Raw genomic sequence first — 20446 nt, forward strand, 5'->3', positions numbered from 1 at the left:
GACAGTCCCGCACAACAGACCGGATGTAACCCTTGTGGACAAGAAAGAAAAGGCTACCTATCTGATTGACATAGCGGTACCCAACACTGGCAACCTGCAGAAAACCCATGGGGAAAAAATCAGGAAGTACATAAACCTAAGACAGGAGATCAAAGAGATGTGGCATATGCAACAAGTAACGACCATCCTGATCATCGTGTCAACCACAGGTGTGGTGCCAAAGACCCTACATAACAGCCTAGCAGCAATAGGTCTCCCAGTGAACACCTACAAGGAACTCGAGAAAGTCGCAATCCCGAACACCTGTAGGATTGTCAGAGAGTTCCTCGACCAACAGTAACATCAGACATAACAACAACTACGACGAGGTGGAACCCCCAATCAGGGAGAAATAATATGAGCAGCAATAATAATAAAAATAATAATAATGTGTCAGTTTGGACCCTGTACTAAAACTAAATGTTGCTCCATCAGTTACATCCTGTTTAGAAAAACCATATTCCTTTAGATTCATAAAATACAAATTACCTAGGAATTCTACCCTTGTCAGTTCCTTAAGTAAAGTGTAAACTAATATAAAGGGTTAGAAAGTATGACCTTGTCATGCTTTAATCCTCTACCTATTAAATGTTAAGAATCTAAAATTCTGTCTAAATCTTCAGTATTCTGAGTCTCAAACCCAGTTATAGTTCAGACACTGTGTCTGAACTATAACTCCTTAACAAGTGACTCCATTATTTTCCCTGGAACAGAATTTAGACTAACAGGTCTGTAATTACTTGTCACCCTTTGATCCATTTGCACAACTCTAGTCCTTGAGGACTTCCCTTGAGTCCAAGGATGCTCTCAGAATTATGGCTAAGGGTTTGCTTACTTCCTTTGCTGCTTCCTTTAATATAACTGGATAGATCCCATCCACCCCGGTGCCTTTCATATGTTCAATTTGAACAATTTCTTCTCCAGTTTTGCTCTCAGTTATTACAAAATCATTTTGCTCCCTGCCAGAGTTTGATAAGCTTCCCTACAGACCTCCTCATGTGTGAATGGAGATGCAAAATACTCATTCAGTTTGTCAGCTACCTCAGCAGGTTCAACAATTGAAACGTCGATATTAAGTGGACCAGACTGATTCATCCCCTTCCTTCTAGAGTTTACTTAATTGTAAAGAGGTCTTTACTGTTTTTATTTGCATTGTTTTCTAAAGATTTCTTGTAATCTGCCTTTGCTTGCCTAACATCTTTTGTGACTTGATTACAGACTAACTTATATCTGCCATAGGCATCCTGATAATTTGTGTCCCATGCATTTTTCTTCTCTGCCATGACTCTCATTAGGCCATCTGACATCCATTTAGGCCTAAACCTTGAACAGTATTTCTTAGTTGGTATAAAAAGCCTAATAGCTTCCAAGATTAATTCTTTGAATGCTTCTCATTTAGAATTTGCAGTTCGTCCCACTGTATAGAATTAGAAAAATCTCTGAGATCACTGTAGTCACTTTTGCAAAAGCAAAAACCCTTTCCTTTACCCCTGATGGTAGTTACATCTTTAAGTAAAACCCACATCAGTACACTGTGATCACTGCCACCTAGTGGTTCCTTTATCTGGAGATTCTTAATGCATGTAGAATTACTGCTGATAATCAGATCAAGAGTATTATTCCCTCTGGTTGCCTCTCGAACATGCTGCTGTAGAAAACAGTTATCCAATAAATCCACAAAAGTCTTGCTAGTGTGTGAGTGACCAACCCAAACATTCCAGAATATATCTAGGAAGTTAAAACCCCCCCATTATAGGACAATCTGAGTTACTGGCCCACTCTGTTTCCCTGTAAAATTGTTCATTGTACTAATTGGAGTCATTTGGCCTATAACACACTCTTACTCTCAACTTGGTTTTCCCAGTGCTTATGTCACAGCAAACTGACTCACCACTGCACTGTCCACCCATGTCAACTGGATGCACTTCCTTATATTTTGTGTTTCTTAACTAACAACATCCCTCCTTCTATCCCATTTATCCTTTCTGTACACATTGTACTCCCCAAATTCCAATTCTGCATTCCTTATCTCCGTATGACACCATGTCTCTGATATCTCAACAACATCAGCCTTTGATGTTTCCTCCAGCATCTCAAATTTATTTCCTATGTTCCTAGCATTGGTGTACATGCAAGTATTCATACACCTATTCTTACATTTAGTTACCCTAACACAGCCCATGTATTTACTTGTTCCGTGATGACTCTCAGCAGCCCTTGAAATCCCCAGCACCCCATGAGCCTCGCACAATCTCTCCAGGGCTGAAGTGATTGATAAGGCTGTCATTATGTACTCCCTTGTATCGCGTCTGGGCAGAATTGCAGACACCTTCAAATTTAACCCTAATTGGCAACTTTTTTTTTTTTCAACATTGACCTGTACTTGTTAAGTCTGCAGATCTATGGGCTTAGCACACCCATGGTCCTGAGTTGAGTATCATTGTTCTTCTCTTTCTTGGTGATTTCCTTCTACTTCTGACTCTTGTTTTCTTTTTTTTTTTTTCTCTCTCACTCCCTCCTAGGATAACTCAAATTTTTTTTTTGGCTGGTGCAGCAAAAGCCTCAGACTTTCTTGCACCATATGGCTAATAATAATAATCATAATCAACTTTTGCCCCTGGCAGACATACTCTGGTCCTATTCCACCTATCCTTTTTGCACAATATGTTTCCTGTTTCCCTGATGATAGTCACTGACAATAACTAGCTCCTGTGGGACCAGCACCTTCTGCCCTGAAGGTTAGTGCTGTGGTGCCTGATGATCAAGTGCAGGCTCTGGCATTGATGTGAGCAGCTGAGAGCTTGATGGGTCCCCCAATTTAAGTCCTTCAAGGGTATCTATTCAGCACTCCAAGCTCTCATAAAGGCCTATAACAAAACTGAGTTGGTGCCTAACTTCTTCACACTCCTTACATCGAGCACACACTAAGACATTCCCTTTGGCAATATCATCTCCTGTTCCAGAAAGTCTGCAGACATTTCACAAGTTGCAAAAAAAAAAAAAAAAAACACTCCCCTTTGACCTATCCATTTGCTCCAGACTTTTTCTGGTTCTTACTTTATTTAAGCAATCAACTGCCACAACAACAGATGGAAGTTTGTTCCAGGAATCAACCACTCACTGACTAAAGGTAAATTTCAGCACATCTAATCTGCAGCTGTCTTTTCTCAATTTGAATTTGTCCCATCAGCACTGAGCTTTCTCAAACCATTCAAAGCCTTACATACCTCAATCAGATCACTTTGCAGGTGCCTAGTCTCCAGGTTTCATAACTGTAGTATATTGGGGGGGGGATTCAAATTATGAATTGAATCACCACTATCAGGTATTGTTCTCACTGTGGATTCACTCGGTCCTCCTCATTGACCTCAATCCCTTTTGAATGTCAGTGCTGTGCTCACCTCTATCAACCAGTTGAACTTTCAACTTCATCTGTAAAGATTAGACTTTTGCGCCCTTTTCTTTCACTTTTGTTTTTTGCATATTTATTTTTACTCTTAGATCCATTTATTTGTTTATTTATTTTTTAATCATGTTTTTTACATATACTGTAAAATATTATAAAAATAGAAAAAAAATAGTATTTTTATTTTTTAAAAGCAAATGGACTTCGTCATTCTGTTTACACCATCCTATCTTTTCACTATCCTATCAATATATATTTATCTCAGGTTGTCTTGGTGACCTGGAGCATTTTTGATTATCATCAGTGTCTTCTGCACTAAGTTGCCCTGCTGAGGTAAATCTTTACTAGAGCACACAAATCAAAATAAATGTACTGCTGTTAGTGTAGTGCTGATAGCAATGCGCCTATCGAAATCTGGTTGATAGCTATAATGTACATTAAATTACAGAGCCAACATGGAATAAGAAAATCCAGGTTCTTCTTGGTGTGTGCAACCTTGTGGAAGCTTCTGCAGTAACTGTGGATATACAAAATGAGGAAAATGTAAACATGGAAATAGAACCAGTAATGAGAGTTCACTGTATATAGGGCTCTGTTGGTGCTGCCTAGATGCAAACAAGAATATGCCTCCCTCCCCACAAAACAGAAAAGTCTTAGTGTTAATTTTGTTGCCCCAATGCATAAACATGAAGAAAGTTAATTTTTCCCAAATAAGAGCTGTTGCTGGATACAACAGATGTTGCTACATCCATCAGCTAAAAATCTGCCGTCAAAGAAGAATGGGATTTTTTATCTGTTAGCCTCCTGAATAAATAATCTTGGCATCAGGAGAGCTCAGTTTGAGAGTTATATAGCTGTAAGGAATGATTGTCTTTTATATATAACCTGTTATTGATGGTATGAAATTTGTGATTTTTATGATTTGATGGTTATTATTTCATGACGTGAATGTTCATTATGGTTTTGATGGATTTTGATTTTTTTATATATAGATGTTTACATAAAATTTTATGGAAATTTTGACAGGTGATAAGATATTTTATAAATATGTATAAATTAACTTTTGCATATGAGTATAAATGCTAATTGATCTCAGTCAAGCAGGCATACAAGATTATTTCCAGTTTATAAGTAGTTGAAAATTCAGTATGCATTTAACTTGGATCTTTTGATTGATGTTTCTTTCTTTCTTATGTTTATTTTTTCATTGTTTTATTTAATTTATTAATTAAATATTAAATAAATATTTAAATTAGTTATGTAAATATTTTTTATTTACATAATTAATGTTATAGGTAGGGCATACATAGCTTCAGTTTGTACCTAGCATTGAGCACAATGTTTGCTACTGAGTTTACTGATCTCAGATTGTGGAGACCCTTCATTATGGGATTTCCTCAGTTTTGCACTTACTTTAAAAAACACTACCTAACTCGAGAAGTGCACTTTAAATAAATAATAATATATTCCCTTACTGGAACAGTGCAATACTGAACAACTTGTGAAGTTTTATATGAGATTGATGTGCTCAGAGCAAAGTATACTCAGTGCTATATGCAACTTGAAGCTACGCCCTACCTATATTACCCCAGGGGCTCACATCTGGTGAGTATGGGTTTGGCACACCTAGGGTCCTGAGCTGGGTATCATCATTCTTCTTTCTTGGTGATTCCCTTCTACTTTTGATTCTCTCTCTCTCTCTCTCTCTCTCTCTCTCTCTCTCAGGGTAACTTGGGGAATTTTTTTTTTTTTGACTGGTGAACATAAGCCTCAAGGCTTCCTTGCCACATATAGTTAATAATAATAATATACAATAAATGTTTCACTGTTCTCATAGTTTGAAGTCTTTGCCCCAAATTTGCTTCACCATAGTTCATTTAATTAAAAAGGTAATAATTTTAAAAGTAGTATCTTTGTTAAAAATGTTTATTGATTTAAGATGTAACTGAATCTTTAACTGATTGTAACACCATTCGAATACCTCATCTTAGTTACTATATTCTGTAACTGTGTGGCATTAGCAGTTTACACACCTTATCCCAATGGGGATTCCAACCAAGTGAATCATTATTTGGTAGGTGTAGATTTTTCCTGTTCTTTATTTTTTAAATTAAAAAAAGCAAAAGCTTAGTTTACTACAAACAAAAATTTATTTCTGAACACCTGTTTAAAAAAAAAAAAAATGTTAACTTCAACTGCATTGATCTTTGTACATTTTGAAAATATTTGGAAATTTATGTAATTAAATTAAGCTAATAATATTTATATTAATAACAGTTATACAGTAATTGGACCTCCCATATCTGACTGTATATTATCTTTCACTTATTTTCTGGCAATGTTAGGAAATGAGTGAATCTGGCCAGTCACCTAAGAATCAAAAACTTTATTTCTCAGATTGACTATGTGCCACAGTAGTGTGTTAGAGATATGTATAAGGATGGAGATTTTATCTAAGAGAAATAAGTTTTTACTACACTCCAATGACATCTATAAATTAAAGTTGTCGAATTGTCTGATTTCTATTCATGAACAAAATTAGTCACTCATCAATAATAAAAAATGAATTACTCACTAAGTTGCAGTTTCATTCTTGGTTCGCCTTCATAATAATTCACTAAATACACTTACTGTATAGTGAATGTCTTAAGACATAAAAGAAAATTACTGTATAATGAATGTCCTAAAAGAAAATTACTATATTGTCTTTGCTGTAAGATGCACTTTTTCCCTCTGGAATATGTTTTCTAAAATTCCTCTTCATCTTATTGTCTGAAGGTATACTTAAGTGCATACAGCAATGCTTTTTGATATCTAGACATGGGTAGAGAAAGTATGGTCAAAACTTCCAAGTGGCCTGCCTTATGAAAATGCTAGCACATAGTGTGTGGCATAGTTTATATGCAGATAATGGAGAAAAAGGACAGTTGTGGAATTAAAGCCACAGTTAGGTAATTCCAGAAGGACTAAGCTAATTGCAGACATTGACATCTTGATTAATATATTTTTTATAATATCTGTGCATGATGAGTGGACCAGATGAATGGAGGTACCAGATCACAACTGACACCAATAATTTCAAATGGGTGAAAGAGTAATGGATGTCAGTGAAATATGAGAAAGTTGCTAAGTCTTTCAAGAAATGTGAATGCAGCCCTTGATGGCACTGAATATGATGCACTCTTTGAAGAAAAGGTAAAAATGTTATGGTCTGAATCCTTTCTTTGAAGAAAGGGTTCAAACCATAATATTAGTAATAATGAGTGTGACAGTAGTGATGGCAAATTGGCATTCTGCACTGATACATTTTGTTCAGTAATTAGGCACTTGTGAAATGTATGTGAGATTGTGTGTATCTGTAGTATATCAGATTTATTAGTAGTTTTTAAATTCTGTACAGGATAGAGTATTAATCTTTGCAACAAGTAAATGAAAAGTAAAAAAAATCACAAATTAAAAGTATAAGCCCTCCTTGGGTTAACAAAAAAAAAAAAAAAAAAAAATCATTTAAAATGCATATTTACTCCCATGTCTTTTGTTGTCAGTGTGATCATCTGGAACCAAGGACTAAATAGTCGCCCATCATAGCTTTGTTTCACCTTCCTTGATACGCCTTCATTAATCATATGCCCTGGTGGAATCTTTTCTCATGCTCTTCACTGACATTACCCAGATTTGGTCCCTAGAAATCCAGGTGAGATTGCAAGAAATGGAGGTTGATTGACATATTGCATACCGTTTTTCTGTAATTTTCAATCAACTTGTCAACTAGTTCTTCATAATTTTCACTCTTTATGTTACCAAGTAAGGCATTCACTGCAGGGTGAAACAGCTGTGATATATTTTGCTTATCTTCATCAATTCCATTTATGAACATGTCATAATTTAGAAGGATTCATTTGGCATCATAGGATGTGTGAATAGTTACTGGTCACATGATCCTGCCATCCTGCCCTGGTACCACTTCATTCAATCATTTATCATAGCAGTGCCTTAGAGTTTTAATGATGGACAAAGACATCCTGGGATCTCAAAAGCTACCATGTTTATTCCTGTTTTTGTTTTTATCCTTTATCTTACCTTTTATCCCACTTTTACCTTATTTTAAATCAATAGTTTTATGTGTAAATATACATTACAGTTTTATTTTTATTCTTATCTCAACTCTTTGTACCTTAGTTGAAGTCATTAAAAAAGATTCTGGTGTTGTTTATTCTGATTTATGAGAAGGTGTCTATCATTCTGTTGTCTAAGTTGCCAATGTCCCTAAAACTCTATGACAAAAACATCAAGTGTAAGGCAGTCATTTTCTCCAACATGCATTCAGAGTCAGAGTTGATTTCATTTAGAGATTCTTTTATATTTGTTATACAGTTGGTGATGTGCTTTTTCCAGTCATTGCTGGCAGACATAGTGATACTCTCACGACGTGGTAGAGAATTCCTGCAAATGTGTGGCAGGTGTAATATGACTTAAATGTTGTAACAAGACCCTGATCCATTGGTTGTATGTGGGTTTCATCCACACCAATGAAGCATACCTACATAGAGACAAGTATGTATACATGCTGGAAAAGTAGCATAGGCTTGCAGAGAAACTACCAACAAAACCTACCCTGACAGGCTGCCAGGGCAGGTCATGGGGTTTTGTCAATGATACAAAGGGTACTAGGAAAGTTTTGCAATATGACGCAACAATGAATCACAGGAAGCTGCTTGTTGCTGCATGTTGAGACATGTTCATATGTGCATAGTAGCCGCCGCGCCAAGTCGATGGGCTCAGTTATTCATTAGTAGTGAGAGTGTAAAGTGCTTGCGATGGCATCGTGGTCACGAAATGAGATAAGGACAGTTTTGCGGTATAATTTCGTGCGTGGTTTAACCATAGACCAGTGCTTAGAAGAAATGACTCTTGCACTAGATGATGATTGTCCACATCGTACAACGATATTCAGGTGGTATAGAGAATTCCAAAGGGAAAATTTCACTCTGGAGGATTCTGAGAGGCTGGGAAGGCCACGAACGTCAGTTACGGAGGAAAACGTTACTGCTGTGAGGAAAATGCTTGACGAAAACAGGCGAGTGACCTACCAACAGATAGAGGATACTTTGGGCCTAAATGCACCAGCAATTCGTTCGATTCTGCAAGATCATTTGCACGTGAAGAAACTTTGTTCTCTCTGGGTGCCGCATCAACTGACTGAAGAGCAGATGACACGACGTGTGACTTGGTGCCGGGAGATGTTAAAAAAGTTTGATAAGGGACAATCTCGGTATGTGAACAACGTCGTGACAGGTGACGAGACTTGGCTGTACTATTACGATCTGCCGACCAAGGCTCAAAACAAAGTTTGGGTCTTTGATGATGACGACACACCCGTAATTGTCAGAAAATCCCGATCTGTAAAGAAGAAAATGATAGCTGTATTTTTCAAATCGAGTGGAATTGTGGAACGTGTCGTTTTGGACACGCAGAAGACAGTCACAGCTAAGTGGTATACTGAACAATGCCTGCCTAAAGTCATTGGATCTATGAAGAACCTGCGGCCAAAGTCAAGAATGGACACCTGGTACCTCCATCACGATAATGCTAGAGCTCACCGCGCCAAAGCCTGCACCGAATATTTGACCACGACAGGACTGAAACTTCTCGAGTACCCTCCCTACAGTCCAGACCTTGCTCCCTGCGACTTTGCACTGTTCCCGCATGTGAAAATGAAGCTAAAAGGGAGGCGGTTTTCCAGTGATGAGGACCTTCTACGGGCTTGGGACAACGAGTGTGCTTTACTCCCTAGTGAAACTTGGCAGAACTGGTTTAAAGATTGGTTTCGGAGGATGGAGAGGTGTATTGAATGTAGAGGAAATTACTTTGAAAAAATTAAATAAACAGAGCTGTATTGCAAAACTTTCCTAGTACCCTTTGTATATAGGAATTTTGCTAGCAGGGAAAAGGAGGTGATTATCCCTCTGTATAAGGCAATGGTCAGGCCATGCTTTGAGTACTGCGTACAGGTCTGGAGGCCTCATTTTAGGAAGGGTGTAGATTTACTTGAGTGTGTACAGAGAAGGGCAACAAGATTGGTGAGGGGAATGAAGGGATCCTCTTATCAAGAGAGGCTTAAGTTCTGCAAATTGCAGTGGCTGGAGACTAGGCACCTGCACGGTGATCTCATTGAGTGTATAAGGCCTTGAATGAGTTCAGCACGCTGAATTCTGATGGGATCCTTCCACTTGTTCAGATTACGAACCTAAGGGGGCATAAATTCAAATTAAGAAAGGACAGATGTAGAATAGATGTGCGGAAATTTGCCTTTAGCCAGCGGGTGGTTAATTGCTGGAACAAACTTCCATCTGTCGTTGTGGAAGTTGATAGGTTGAATAAATTTAAGGAGGAACTGGACAGGCATTTGGAGGGAATGGTGTGATTTTTTTTTTTTTTTGGCTGATGCTGCATAAGCTCATACACTTGCTTTCTTGCATCACATGCCACTACTACTACATGAAATCATGTGTGAAATAGATATAATGAAAACCGCAAATAATGGAAACTTCTGTACAAAAATATAAACTGTGAATAATTAAAATCACAAGTATTAATTTTGTGAATATTGAGGGTTTACTGTTAGTAAATCAAATGGTATCTCCTAAATGTTTTTTTTTTTTTTTTTATAATTTGATAATCAGACAGTGTATTTTCTTTTTCCTGGCAGTATGCTTTAAAATTTTCATCATAGAAAATATCTGTTCTTGTGTAGCATCATTTCACTTGTTCTGTCAGAGCATAAATGTTTTTATTAGGTTCTTAAGTCATAACAAGACCTCATGTAAATTTAATTTACATATCAATAATTGTAAAAGAATAAGAGAAGTTTACCTCAAATATGATATGTAGAACACTTTCAATAAATGAACAATTTTCATTCTTGTGATCACGACATATGGTCAAATAGTGTTGTCGGCTTCAGGAAGGAAAATCGTTTTGCAAATTTTTCATTAAATTCTTTTAATTAATTTTTTACTTAATTTTTAATTGTGTTCAATTGATTTTTAATTATTTTTTTTCTGTAATGTAAGATTTTCGATTTTTTAATTGTTTTCGTTTTAATTTCTGAAGAGTATCATACGGAAGTGTTCTATGTATCATATTGAGGTAAACTTCTTATTCTTTTACAAATATTGATATCAAAGTAGAATGTATTGAGCATTCAGAATGTATTCTGAATGAGCATTCAAAATATATAATCAGAATGTAGAATGTATTTGATAGTATGAACTCTGGTTCATACTATCAAATGTCAATAATATATAGGAATCTTGCTAGCAGGAATAAGGAGGTGATTATCCCATTGTATAAGGCAGTGGTCAGACCACATCTTGAATATTGTGTACACAGGTCTGGAGGCCTCATCTTAGGAAAGATGTTGAGCTGCTAGATCGGTGAGGGAACAATGGGGGTGCTCTTACCAAGAAAAGCTTCTGCAAATTGCAGTGTCTGGAGACTAAGAATGTGTGCAGAGATCTGATTGAGGTGTTTAAGGCTTTGAATGAATGGAAGAATGAGCAAGAAAAATAATTCCATCAGTATTGAGCAAGCTTAATGCTGATGGGATTCTTTCTCTTGCTCAAAGTATGCATATGTGGGGGCATAAATTCAAATTGAGGAAGGATGGTTGCAGAATAAATGTGCAGAAGTTTGTCTTTAGCCTGGTGTTTAAATGCTGAAATAAACTTTCATCTGTCATTGTGGATGTGGACAGCTTGAATAAATTCAAGGAAGAACTAGACAAACTACTGGAAGGGATGGATAGGTGAAAAGGGAAGGGAAGTTTTTTTTTTTTTTTTTTTTACTGATGCTGTATAAGCTTTTTTCTTCCATTGCTTGCCACTACTAATTCTAATTGATTTTTGTAACTGATCTATATATATATATATATATATATATATATATATATATATATATATATATATATATATATATATATATATATATATATATATTCAGAGTGCAGTATGCAAGAATATCTGGGTACTCAATTAACTCTACACTGCATTAAGATTTGAAATATTTTTAGAAGCATAAATGAAAATTGAAAGCCTGCAGTGGCAAAAAATCTGCCTTTATATTATTTGACTTTATATTTGATTTTTATTTTTTGTATTTTCATTTTATTTCATGAATATGGCAACTTTTGAAAGCTGCAGAAAAATGGAAGAATGTCTCAGCAAGCTTTAATGTACTTTTTTAAATGCTTCTGAAAATTACTTTAAATTTACAACACAGTGTAGTGTAAACTGAATACATAACCATCGTATCAAAGATTTCTGTAATTATCACTTTACAGATGGCATTGTTACAACTCCCAGCACTTATTTCTTTCATTTTCCATGACCATTTTCTCTTTTCATATCCTTTAAGAAGAATAGCTGTGATGCTTTTTTTTTACTCTCCTTATCAACAATGAAAAACTCCACCAGTCATAGCTGGTTTAAGGAGTTAGTTGCTGCCAAGGATGACATTTTGTAGGGATAAGAAATTTCATATTTAGAGACAAAAAAAAAAACAAAGGATTTTTGGCAAAGATATGTTAAGTGATCAATCAGAGTGATATAATGACATTCGTAGGAATGATAAGAAGCATATTCCAGTGATTACAGCAAACATTTAGCATAACGTCTGTATTCTATTTTCTTAGTGGCCATTTGCCAAATTTCATTTCAGGTCCTTAATTTGAGAAGCATTTATTATGGCTATAGGAAACGCCAGTATTGTGTTTACAATTTTAAACCAATGGCTCATGGGAATATTCATCATTTAGATTAAAATTTAATAATGTTATCAAATTTAAAAGCCTTTTAAACATATGTGAAATATTCCCTTGGAACTTTATATTTAAAATTTGGCAATGTGGTATTTTCATTTTCTGTTGCTGCCAGAGCTGCTTCTTGTTAAGCTGTTTATAAAATTTACATTACGACAGTAACAATATGTTTCCTTTCAGTGACATTATTGTGTCACTGAAAGGAAACAACAACAAATTTCCATTGCATGTTCATTTTCTGGATGAATGAGTCAGTTCATCTCTTTAGCAAATGATTTTATTGGTTGCAATTTTCATTATCATTTCCATTGTTGCAGTACCTTCTGTTTAATTAACCTCAGCTGGCAAGTGTTTCAGTAAATAATGATATCAACCAGTGAAATCACATGTTAGAGTGATTACAGATGAAGTGGTCTGATAAGCACATAGTAGCAAAGCAGGTTGACAATAGTTTTTATAGTCATTTAGTGAAATTAAATGATTTTCTAGAAGTAATGGTCTGAAAAATAAATACAGCAATCTCCTATTACAGTGTTTTTGAAGTGACTGGTCCCAAAGAAGAAAGCATTATTAGGTGACCCTTCTTTTTTGGTGGCTATTTTACAGTTTCATCAATATTTTGGTAAATAACATGATTTTTTTACCTTCTTTTAGTGTTTATGAAGCAATGGTGTATTCAGTCAGACCTCTCTTTAATGAACTTCCATATAGCAAATTTTTTTGATTTTTCCCTTGGTCATTATATTGAAAACAGTTTCCATATAATGAAGAAAATTCCATATAACAAACTGTTTCATCTACTTACGTCTGCTCACCACTAATGCCAACAGTCATTTGACTGTTGACATTCATGGCAAGCAGATGTGCGGTTTGGAGCTCTTCATACTGATTACAAATAACTATAGATAAGAGGGGATTAGTGGAGTATAGTAGGATTACAGAGGTTATTTAGTATATTGTAAAGTTTATTTTGATACATTTTTTTTCCTGTAATAGTTTGATTTTTATAAAATTATAAATATAATTTTTTTGAAAGTTTCTTTTATTGGTATTTAGTAAATATTACAATGGTTGTTACAAAATCCATCTTTAACACTTCGTCAGAGGGTACCATGACCCATATGGAAATAGCCAATGGCGATTTCCGGGTGAGTCATGATTTATCCTTTGCAGAACCTGTGGCGTGTATTCCAAGGTCGACCTAGTCGATAATCATAGCTCACCTGGCAGTTCTTTTCTTTGTCACCATTGTAAGGAGTGTACTGATCTTAAGTTGAAATTTGGTGCATTGCTAGAACAATTTGAGCCACTGAAAAAAATGGGTGTTTGCCTTCAAGAATAATATAACTGGGAGCTCATCAAGGACTCAAGACTAGTGACCTACCAAGTGATGCACTCTCAATTTGGGGGCCCCAGAACAGAATAACCAAGTGCAAACTACTCTGGTTCAAAAGGACTGAGTTCTATTAGGAGACTCCATTGTCAGGGAAACAGGAAATATTTTTTGTAATAAGGATAGGTGGACTAGAACCAGGGTATGTCTGCCAGGGGCAACTATTAATGATGTCAACAACAGACTGTCAGACTTTAAGGGGAGTAAAAAGAATATTAATCATGTGGGGACTAATGATATTAAGTATACACAATCTGACAATTTGTTAGACAAATATAGGACCATGCTGAAGAAATGCCAAGACTTAGGCCACAATGTCTATGATTCTGCAATTCTGTCCAGGCACAATAGGAGGAATTATATGCTGAAAGCCTTGTGGATTAACTCAAGACTTGAAGGACTCTGCAAGGCTTCTGAGAGTAAATTTCTATCAGCTTGGCCTGCACTTGTAGGTAGAAGGAATCTGTTTTGTAGAGATAGGATACTTTTAAGCAAAGGTAGTGCAAAAGTTTTTGCCAGTATCATTGAGGATACCTTAAAGGTTCAGGGAAACTGCTAGTTTGGGGGGACAAGGGTAATATAGATACACATTTATCTGATAATATTGGTAAAAGTAACACTTGCACTATAACTCAAGAGTTCTTGTTTGTTACTGCAACAACATATTAGCACGATATTCTGAGGGCAGAAACGTTTCAAATGAGCAGGTAGCTAATGCCAGTGAAGCGAGCTTAAATAACTTTAAGTGGTGTGTCAGGGTAGTTAACTATACAGGAACACTAAGTCTTAATTGTTTATACAGTAATGACAGAAGTGTTGTCAATAAAATGACTGAATTCAAACTGCTGGTTAGGACAAGTAATGCTGACATAATAGGGCTTATGGAAACATGGTGCCACCCACAGATAGGGGATGATGAGTTGCAGTTCCATATGTATAATATGTTTAGGAAGGATAGGGAAGATAGAAGTGGTGATGGGTGGTATGCTTCTTATGCAGATGATGTAAAGATTGGTAGAGTAGTTGATGATCACTGCCAAGCAGAGTGATCTGTATAGACTTCAGGGATGGTAAGAAAAATGGAGCTATGCTTTAACCCAGCAAAGTGTAAGGTATTACACATGGGGAACATTAAGCCCAAAATAACTTTTACACTTGGGACTTGGGTGTTATGATACAGTCAGACATGAAATTCTCCAAACATTGTAGACAGGTTGCAAGGAAGGCCCATGGTGTCCTATCAATGATTTATTGAACAATTTCTGGTAGAGATAAGGACGTCATAATCCCATTATATAAGGCTATTGTTAGACCACACTTGGAATACTGTGCTCAATTATGGAGACCACACCTAAAGAAAGACATTGCTTCTTGAAAAGGTCCAAAGATGCAAAGGTCCAAAGGTCCAAACTCGCCTGGTGAGATCGGCAAAAGGGCAATCATATTAGGAAAGACTTTGAATATGTGGGTTGCAGAACTTGGAAACTAGTCACCTTAGAGGAGACTTGATTGAGGTGTTTAAGGCTCCAAAAGGCATAAGTAAAATGAACGAGGATGAACTTTTCGCAGTTATAAATGATTCTAGAACTAGGGGCCGTAATTTCAAGTAACGGGTGGAGATGTTTAGACTAGATTTCAGGAAGTTTTCTTTTATCCAGCGAGTTATAAATTATTGGAATATGTCACCACATGGGTGTTAGAAGAGACTGACAGTTTGGGGAAATTCAAAGGTCAGCTAGATAGTTATATATGGGAGGAGGGAAACACATAAGTTGTCTATTTCGTTTTCTTATTAATTATTTATTTATTTTTAAAAATTTTCTTCTTATTATTATTATTTTATTTTTTTTTTTTTTTTGGCTGGTTCAGCATAAGCCATAGGCTTTCTTGGGTACGCATTGTTCACACCTCTGGCCTTTAGGCAAAAGAGTTGATGCTGTAGAAAGCACGAATTAAGAGCTAAAATGATTAAGAATTATTACCTTTAGTTTTAAGAGCTAAAGTAGTTAATTCTTAGGATTGCGAATTAAGGGCTAAAACATTCCACAATTTAAATTGGAATGTTACCAAGAAGTTACCAAGCACTGGCCAACTGCTGTCTATATATCCACAATCATTGCCATAGATTAAGGCATATTCCCAATGTGGACATTGGCTGTGGTAAATCTGTTTTCTCACCACACATTATAAGCACCCTGCGAATGAGTCATTCACACTTTCACTGATTTTTACCTGTCTCTCTTTACATGGTAAGCACAAATGTTCCCTAAATCAGTTTTGTTTTAGCTGCTGTGCAAGCAACCTTACAATGTCTAAGAGAAAATCCTTGAGTGTAGTGTTAAAATGGAAGTGTTTAAGAGTGTTTAATAAAAGTGGAAGTGCTTAATAGATTGGGGCATTAAAAATAAGAAAAGAAATTGCTTTAAAATTTGGTATCTCCTGCCAGTGGTGTGTCAACCATTCTGTTCTCAAACTATTTGAGAGTATTATAACGGGACCCAGTCGGAAGCATGCAAAATTATGCCTATATGAAGATGTAGATGAAGCTGTTTTTAAGTGAAGTTGATTCGAAACCAAAACATGTCGATATTAGGGTCATTAAAAAAGAAGAGGCTATGGAATACCTATCTTTTCTGGGGCATAAAACATTCCAAGCAAGTACTGGTTGGCTGGACAAATTTAAAAAGTGCCATGGCTTACCCAAAAAAGTTATTTCTGGTGAAAGTGTAGTTGTAATCGAAGAAGACTGTACTCATTGGAAAGAAACAGTTTTGAAAAAATTATGGAGGACTAAGAGCCCAAAGATATATTCAAAGTTGATGAAACAGGTCTATTTTTTAAATGTTTGCAAAACAAGAAGGCGGTAAGTGTTTAGGTGGTAAAAATTTATTCATTCCCACTTATTTCTGATTTATTTCCCATCTTTTACTATATTTCTGAATGTTGAATTACAGTATTTTTCATTGTTGAAAAGTCCATATTTCTGTTTAATGAATTGTTTCAAGTGAACAATCGATTTTGTAATATAGAGATTGGACTCTATTTAATTTGAAAAATCTGAATATGTCATGTACTCATAATAACTGCACAATCCTACACCAACCATTATTAATTAAAATAAACAAATAGTGTTGTGTTATACTAAAATAATAATGATACAAATAAATGAAATAAATAGAATGATATAATTACACCAGATAAAATTGATAAAAAGGTAACTGTCTATACAATAAAATATATTTTTAACTGCAATGAATAAATTTACAATAAATTTATTAATTCAATAAATCCTGTGTTTATTGCAATTTTATTATCCTGGATAATAAAATTGCTAAAAAACCGATAAAAACGCTATCGCTCTTTTATCGGTTTTATTATTGATAAAAGCCCTTTTATCGATAAAATTTTATCGATAATATCGATAAAAGCCCTTTCAGGGGCATCCGCCTCCTTTTTCAACAGTGAGGTTTATCATACAGCACATCCTTAAATATCAGCAGGCTCACGGTTCTCAGCACGTGTTTCTACTGGAGCATGGGCAGTATTCTCCCTATGTGCACTGGAACCGAAAATGTCTCGGGAGCGTGCCAGGTGGAACCGCTCATCCCGTCCAAGAACCACTGCCTCGAAGAGAGGATGAATGCGGATTCCCCTGTCTCTATTAATGGTATTGCTCTCAGAGGAGCAAATCTGCAAGCTCTCAAGCCATTTGCGGATTGCTCCTCTGAGAATCATAGATTCCCAAAATCTGTGTCCGGTTGACAATAACAGCTTTGTCTGGGGAGATTTGATGGTTCTCCTCCTAAAAATGTTCTGCCACAGCAGACTTTCCATAATCAGTGGTCTAACTGAGCATATAGCTCGGGTATTGCGCGATTGCCAGACACGCTGTGTGCAACTGCCAGGGCGGAGGTCGCACACAGTTGTGTCACAGGCCAAGGACCCCATACCAAGGGAATGTACAACTAGGGTCGTGTATGAGATAAGGTGCCCAGATTGTGGGGAATGTTATGTTGGTGAAACAAAATGTCGGTTTAAAGATCGTCTGGGGGAGCATATGAATGCAATATATACTGTGGATTATGGGAAGTCTGCTGTGGCAGAACATTTTTGGGAGCATCATCAAATCTCCCCAGACAAAGCTGTTATCATCGACTGGGTACTTAGATTTTGGGACCATAAATGGCTCGAGAGCTTGCAGATTTGCTCCTCTGAGAGCAATACCATTAATAAAGACAGGGGAATGCACATTCAACCCCTCTTCGAGGTGATGGTTCTTGGACGGGATGAGTGGCTCCACCTGGCACAGTTCCAGTGCACATGAGAGAATACTGCCCATGCTCCTGTAGAAACACATGCTGAGAACCGTGAGCCTGCTGATATTTAAGGATGTACTGTACGATAAACCTCACTGTTGAAAAAGGAGGCGGATGCCTCTGAAAGCTACGGTGTTTTAGCACTTTTATCGGTTTTATTATCCTGTGTTTTATCTACATTGTTTATTGTAATTTATTCATTGCAGTTTAAAATATCATATTTTATTGTACAGACAGTTACCTTTTTATCTGGTGTAATTATATCATTCTATTTATTTGTATCATTATTATTTTAATATAACACAATGCTATTTGTTTATTTTATTTAATAACAGTTGGTGTAGGATTGTGCAGTTATTATGAATATGAATATTCTCAACCCCAGAGGCCTATTTGAAGATGTGACATACTATGGTTGTTTCTTTGGCAATGTCAAGCTTTCTTTGCATGCTGTTAAAAGAAAATGGGTTGACACCGAATTGTAAAGTGCAACCTACCTTCTACCTTCTGTGCTTCCACTTAAATATGAAATAAACAAATGCCACCTGTCCTTGAAATGATTTCTATGAAGTAAACAAGCTGCACTCTAAATGTTTTTAGACTTCCATTTCCCAAAATCATCCTTCAAAAAGGAGGGTTATCTGGATTTATTCCTTCTTGGAACTTAAAAAAAAAAAAAGCATTATCAGCAGGAAAGTATTTTAAATAGGAGCATTGTAGGTGGTAAAAAATGCAGCACATTATGGGATTGATGATGGAACTAGAAGAGAAAAGTAATAAAAGTGGGACAAGTGAGAGTATTATATGGGAGTTTACTGTATTTAATTCCCCATTATGATTTTTTATATTTTTGTTTTTCTGATATTTTTATATAGTGAGCATAAATATTTTTTATTAACCTTGGAGGAGGTTTGTGTGAGAATGGTGGGAGAAGTTCATATCAGATTTTTACCTGCATGGGAATCTTTTATTAAATCATTCCTGCTGTAGGAAACAAAATATAGTGAATAGTACTTTTCATTCCTTCATAAACATTCAATAAATTTGGCATTTCTCAACTATTACTATATTATCTGTTTTTTTCCAATAGATTAATAACAGTTTTTATTATATATCAATATATTATAGATATCCATATATCAGATTTACAGCATGAACCTAAAGTCAGTACAACTTAAAAAAAAGAAGCAAATAACACATATTAAAGTTAATTTGATATATAAACACATAAGGAATAAAAACAAAACTATTTGCTGTGGTTTCAGGTATCCTTAAAGAAACAGCAAGTTGTTGAATAAATTGTTCACCAGGATCATAACTAATGATGAATAATTCTTGAGAATATTTTCATTTTAAAGAATATTCTCCAAACTATCCTTCTCATTTCAAAGAATATTTTCTACTTCATTGTTAACAATGACCAACATTGGCTGACTTGTCCTGACTTTTAATTGTTTATACTGCATGTTATGTCTGACATGTTTTCTATTTCCTCACATTTACTTATTTCCACTTTTTTTTTTTTTTCCAGGAAAAAGTAGAATATCTCTTTCTGGTCATCTTTACAATTGAGTGCATTATGAAGATTGTTGCCTATGGTTTTGTTCTCCACCCTGGTGCCTATTTAAGAAGTGGTTGGAACTTCCTTGACTTCATTATAGTAGTCATAGGGTAAATATAAAAGATTATTGGTAAATATGAAGTGACTAGATGTCCTACATTTTGACTTCCCTTACCATAGTTTGAAATGGCCTCATGCATTTGCTCCTGCATGAATGTTGTTTGAAAATTAACTACAGTGTTTTCATTTTCATTCAGTAAAAATATAACATAGTGAAATCTGTATAATCTGGTACTTGACCATCCACAGTTCTTTAAAATACAACACGTACAAAAAAAATAAATAATCAGCATTTTACAATCTGGAAACATTAAGAAAGGAATCCAGTGATCGTATCAATCGTTACACCTGTCTTTAAGAATCCCCATAAAAATGGTTGACTTTTCTTTTTAAGATGTTTGCAGAACTATTTTTTCCTTTGTTCTGTTTTTGTGGTCAAGCAGGGTTTAAACTATAGATGATGCAATGGTCTTAATTTTCAGAGAAAAACAAACTTGCCTTTAAAATGAGTCACCCTGGTACTGCATTATATTAAATTGTCACCTCACAAAAATAGTTAATTTAATTGGTAGTTTTTTAAAAGATGACACTTATGACAACCTTTTTCAGGACTAACTGGTCCCTCATCAAATATCAAGTGGTCTCTATGACAAAACTCAGCATTAGCATTAGTAGAGGCACATGATGCAAGAAAGCAAGCTTATGCAGCATCAGCCAAAAAAAAAACCTCTCCCATTTCATCCCTCCATTTGTTCCAAATACCTGTCCAGCCCAGCCTTAAATTTATTTAGGCTATCAACTTCCACAACAAGGGATGGAAGTCTGTTCCACCAACCAACTCCCCACTGCCTAA

General features: G+C 35.7%; 1 protein-coding gene across 1 annotated transcript in view; it reads left to right on the forward strand.

Moving 5' to 3' along the window:
* Window positions 1-5442: 5442 nt before the first annotated feature.
* Window positions 5443-20446, forward strand: part of LOC150076513 (muscle calcium channel subunit alpha-1-like) — a 1171392-nt gene continuing 1156388 nt past the window's right edge. Inside the window, exons 1-2 of the mRNA XM_090387375.1 lie at window positions 5443-5519; window positions 19504-19643. Coding sequence (XP_090243501.1) covers window positions 19552-19643 — 92 coding nt within the window. The 5' untranslated portion in view covers window positions 5443-5519; window positions 19504-19551. The remainder of the gene's footprint in view (window positions 5520-19503; window positions 19644-20446) is intronic.

This window comes from Mastigoproctus giganteus, chromosome 13, assembly GCF_048544385.1.
Source record: "Mastigoproctus giganteus isolate SK-2022 chromosome 13, ASM4854438v1, whole genome shotgun sequence".
In the NCBI taxonomy this organism is placed as follows: Eukaryota; Metazoa; Arthropoda; class Arachnida; order Uropygi; family Thelyphonidae; genus Mastigoproctus; species Mastigoproctus giganteus.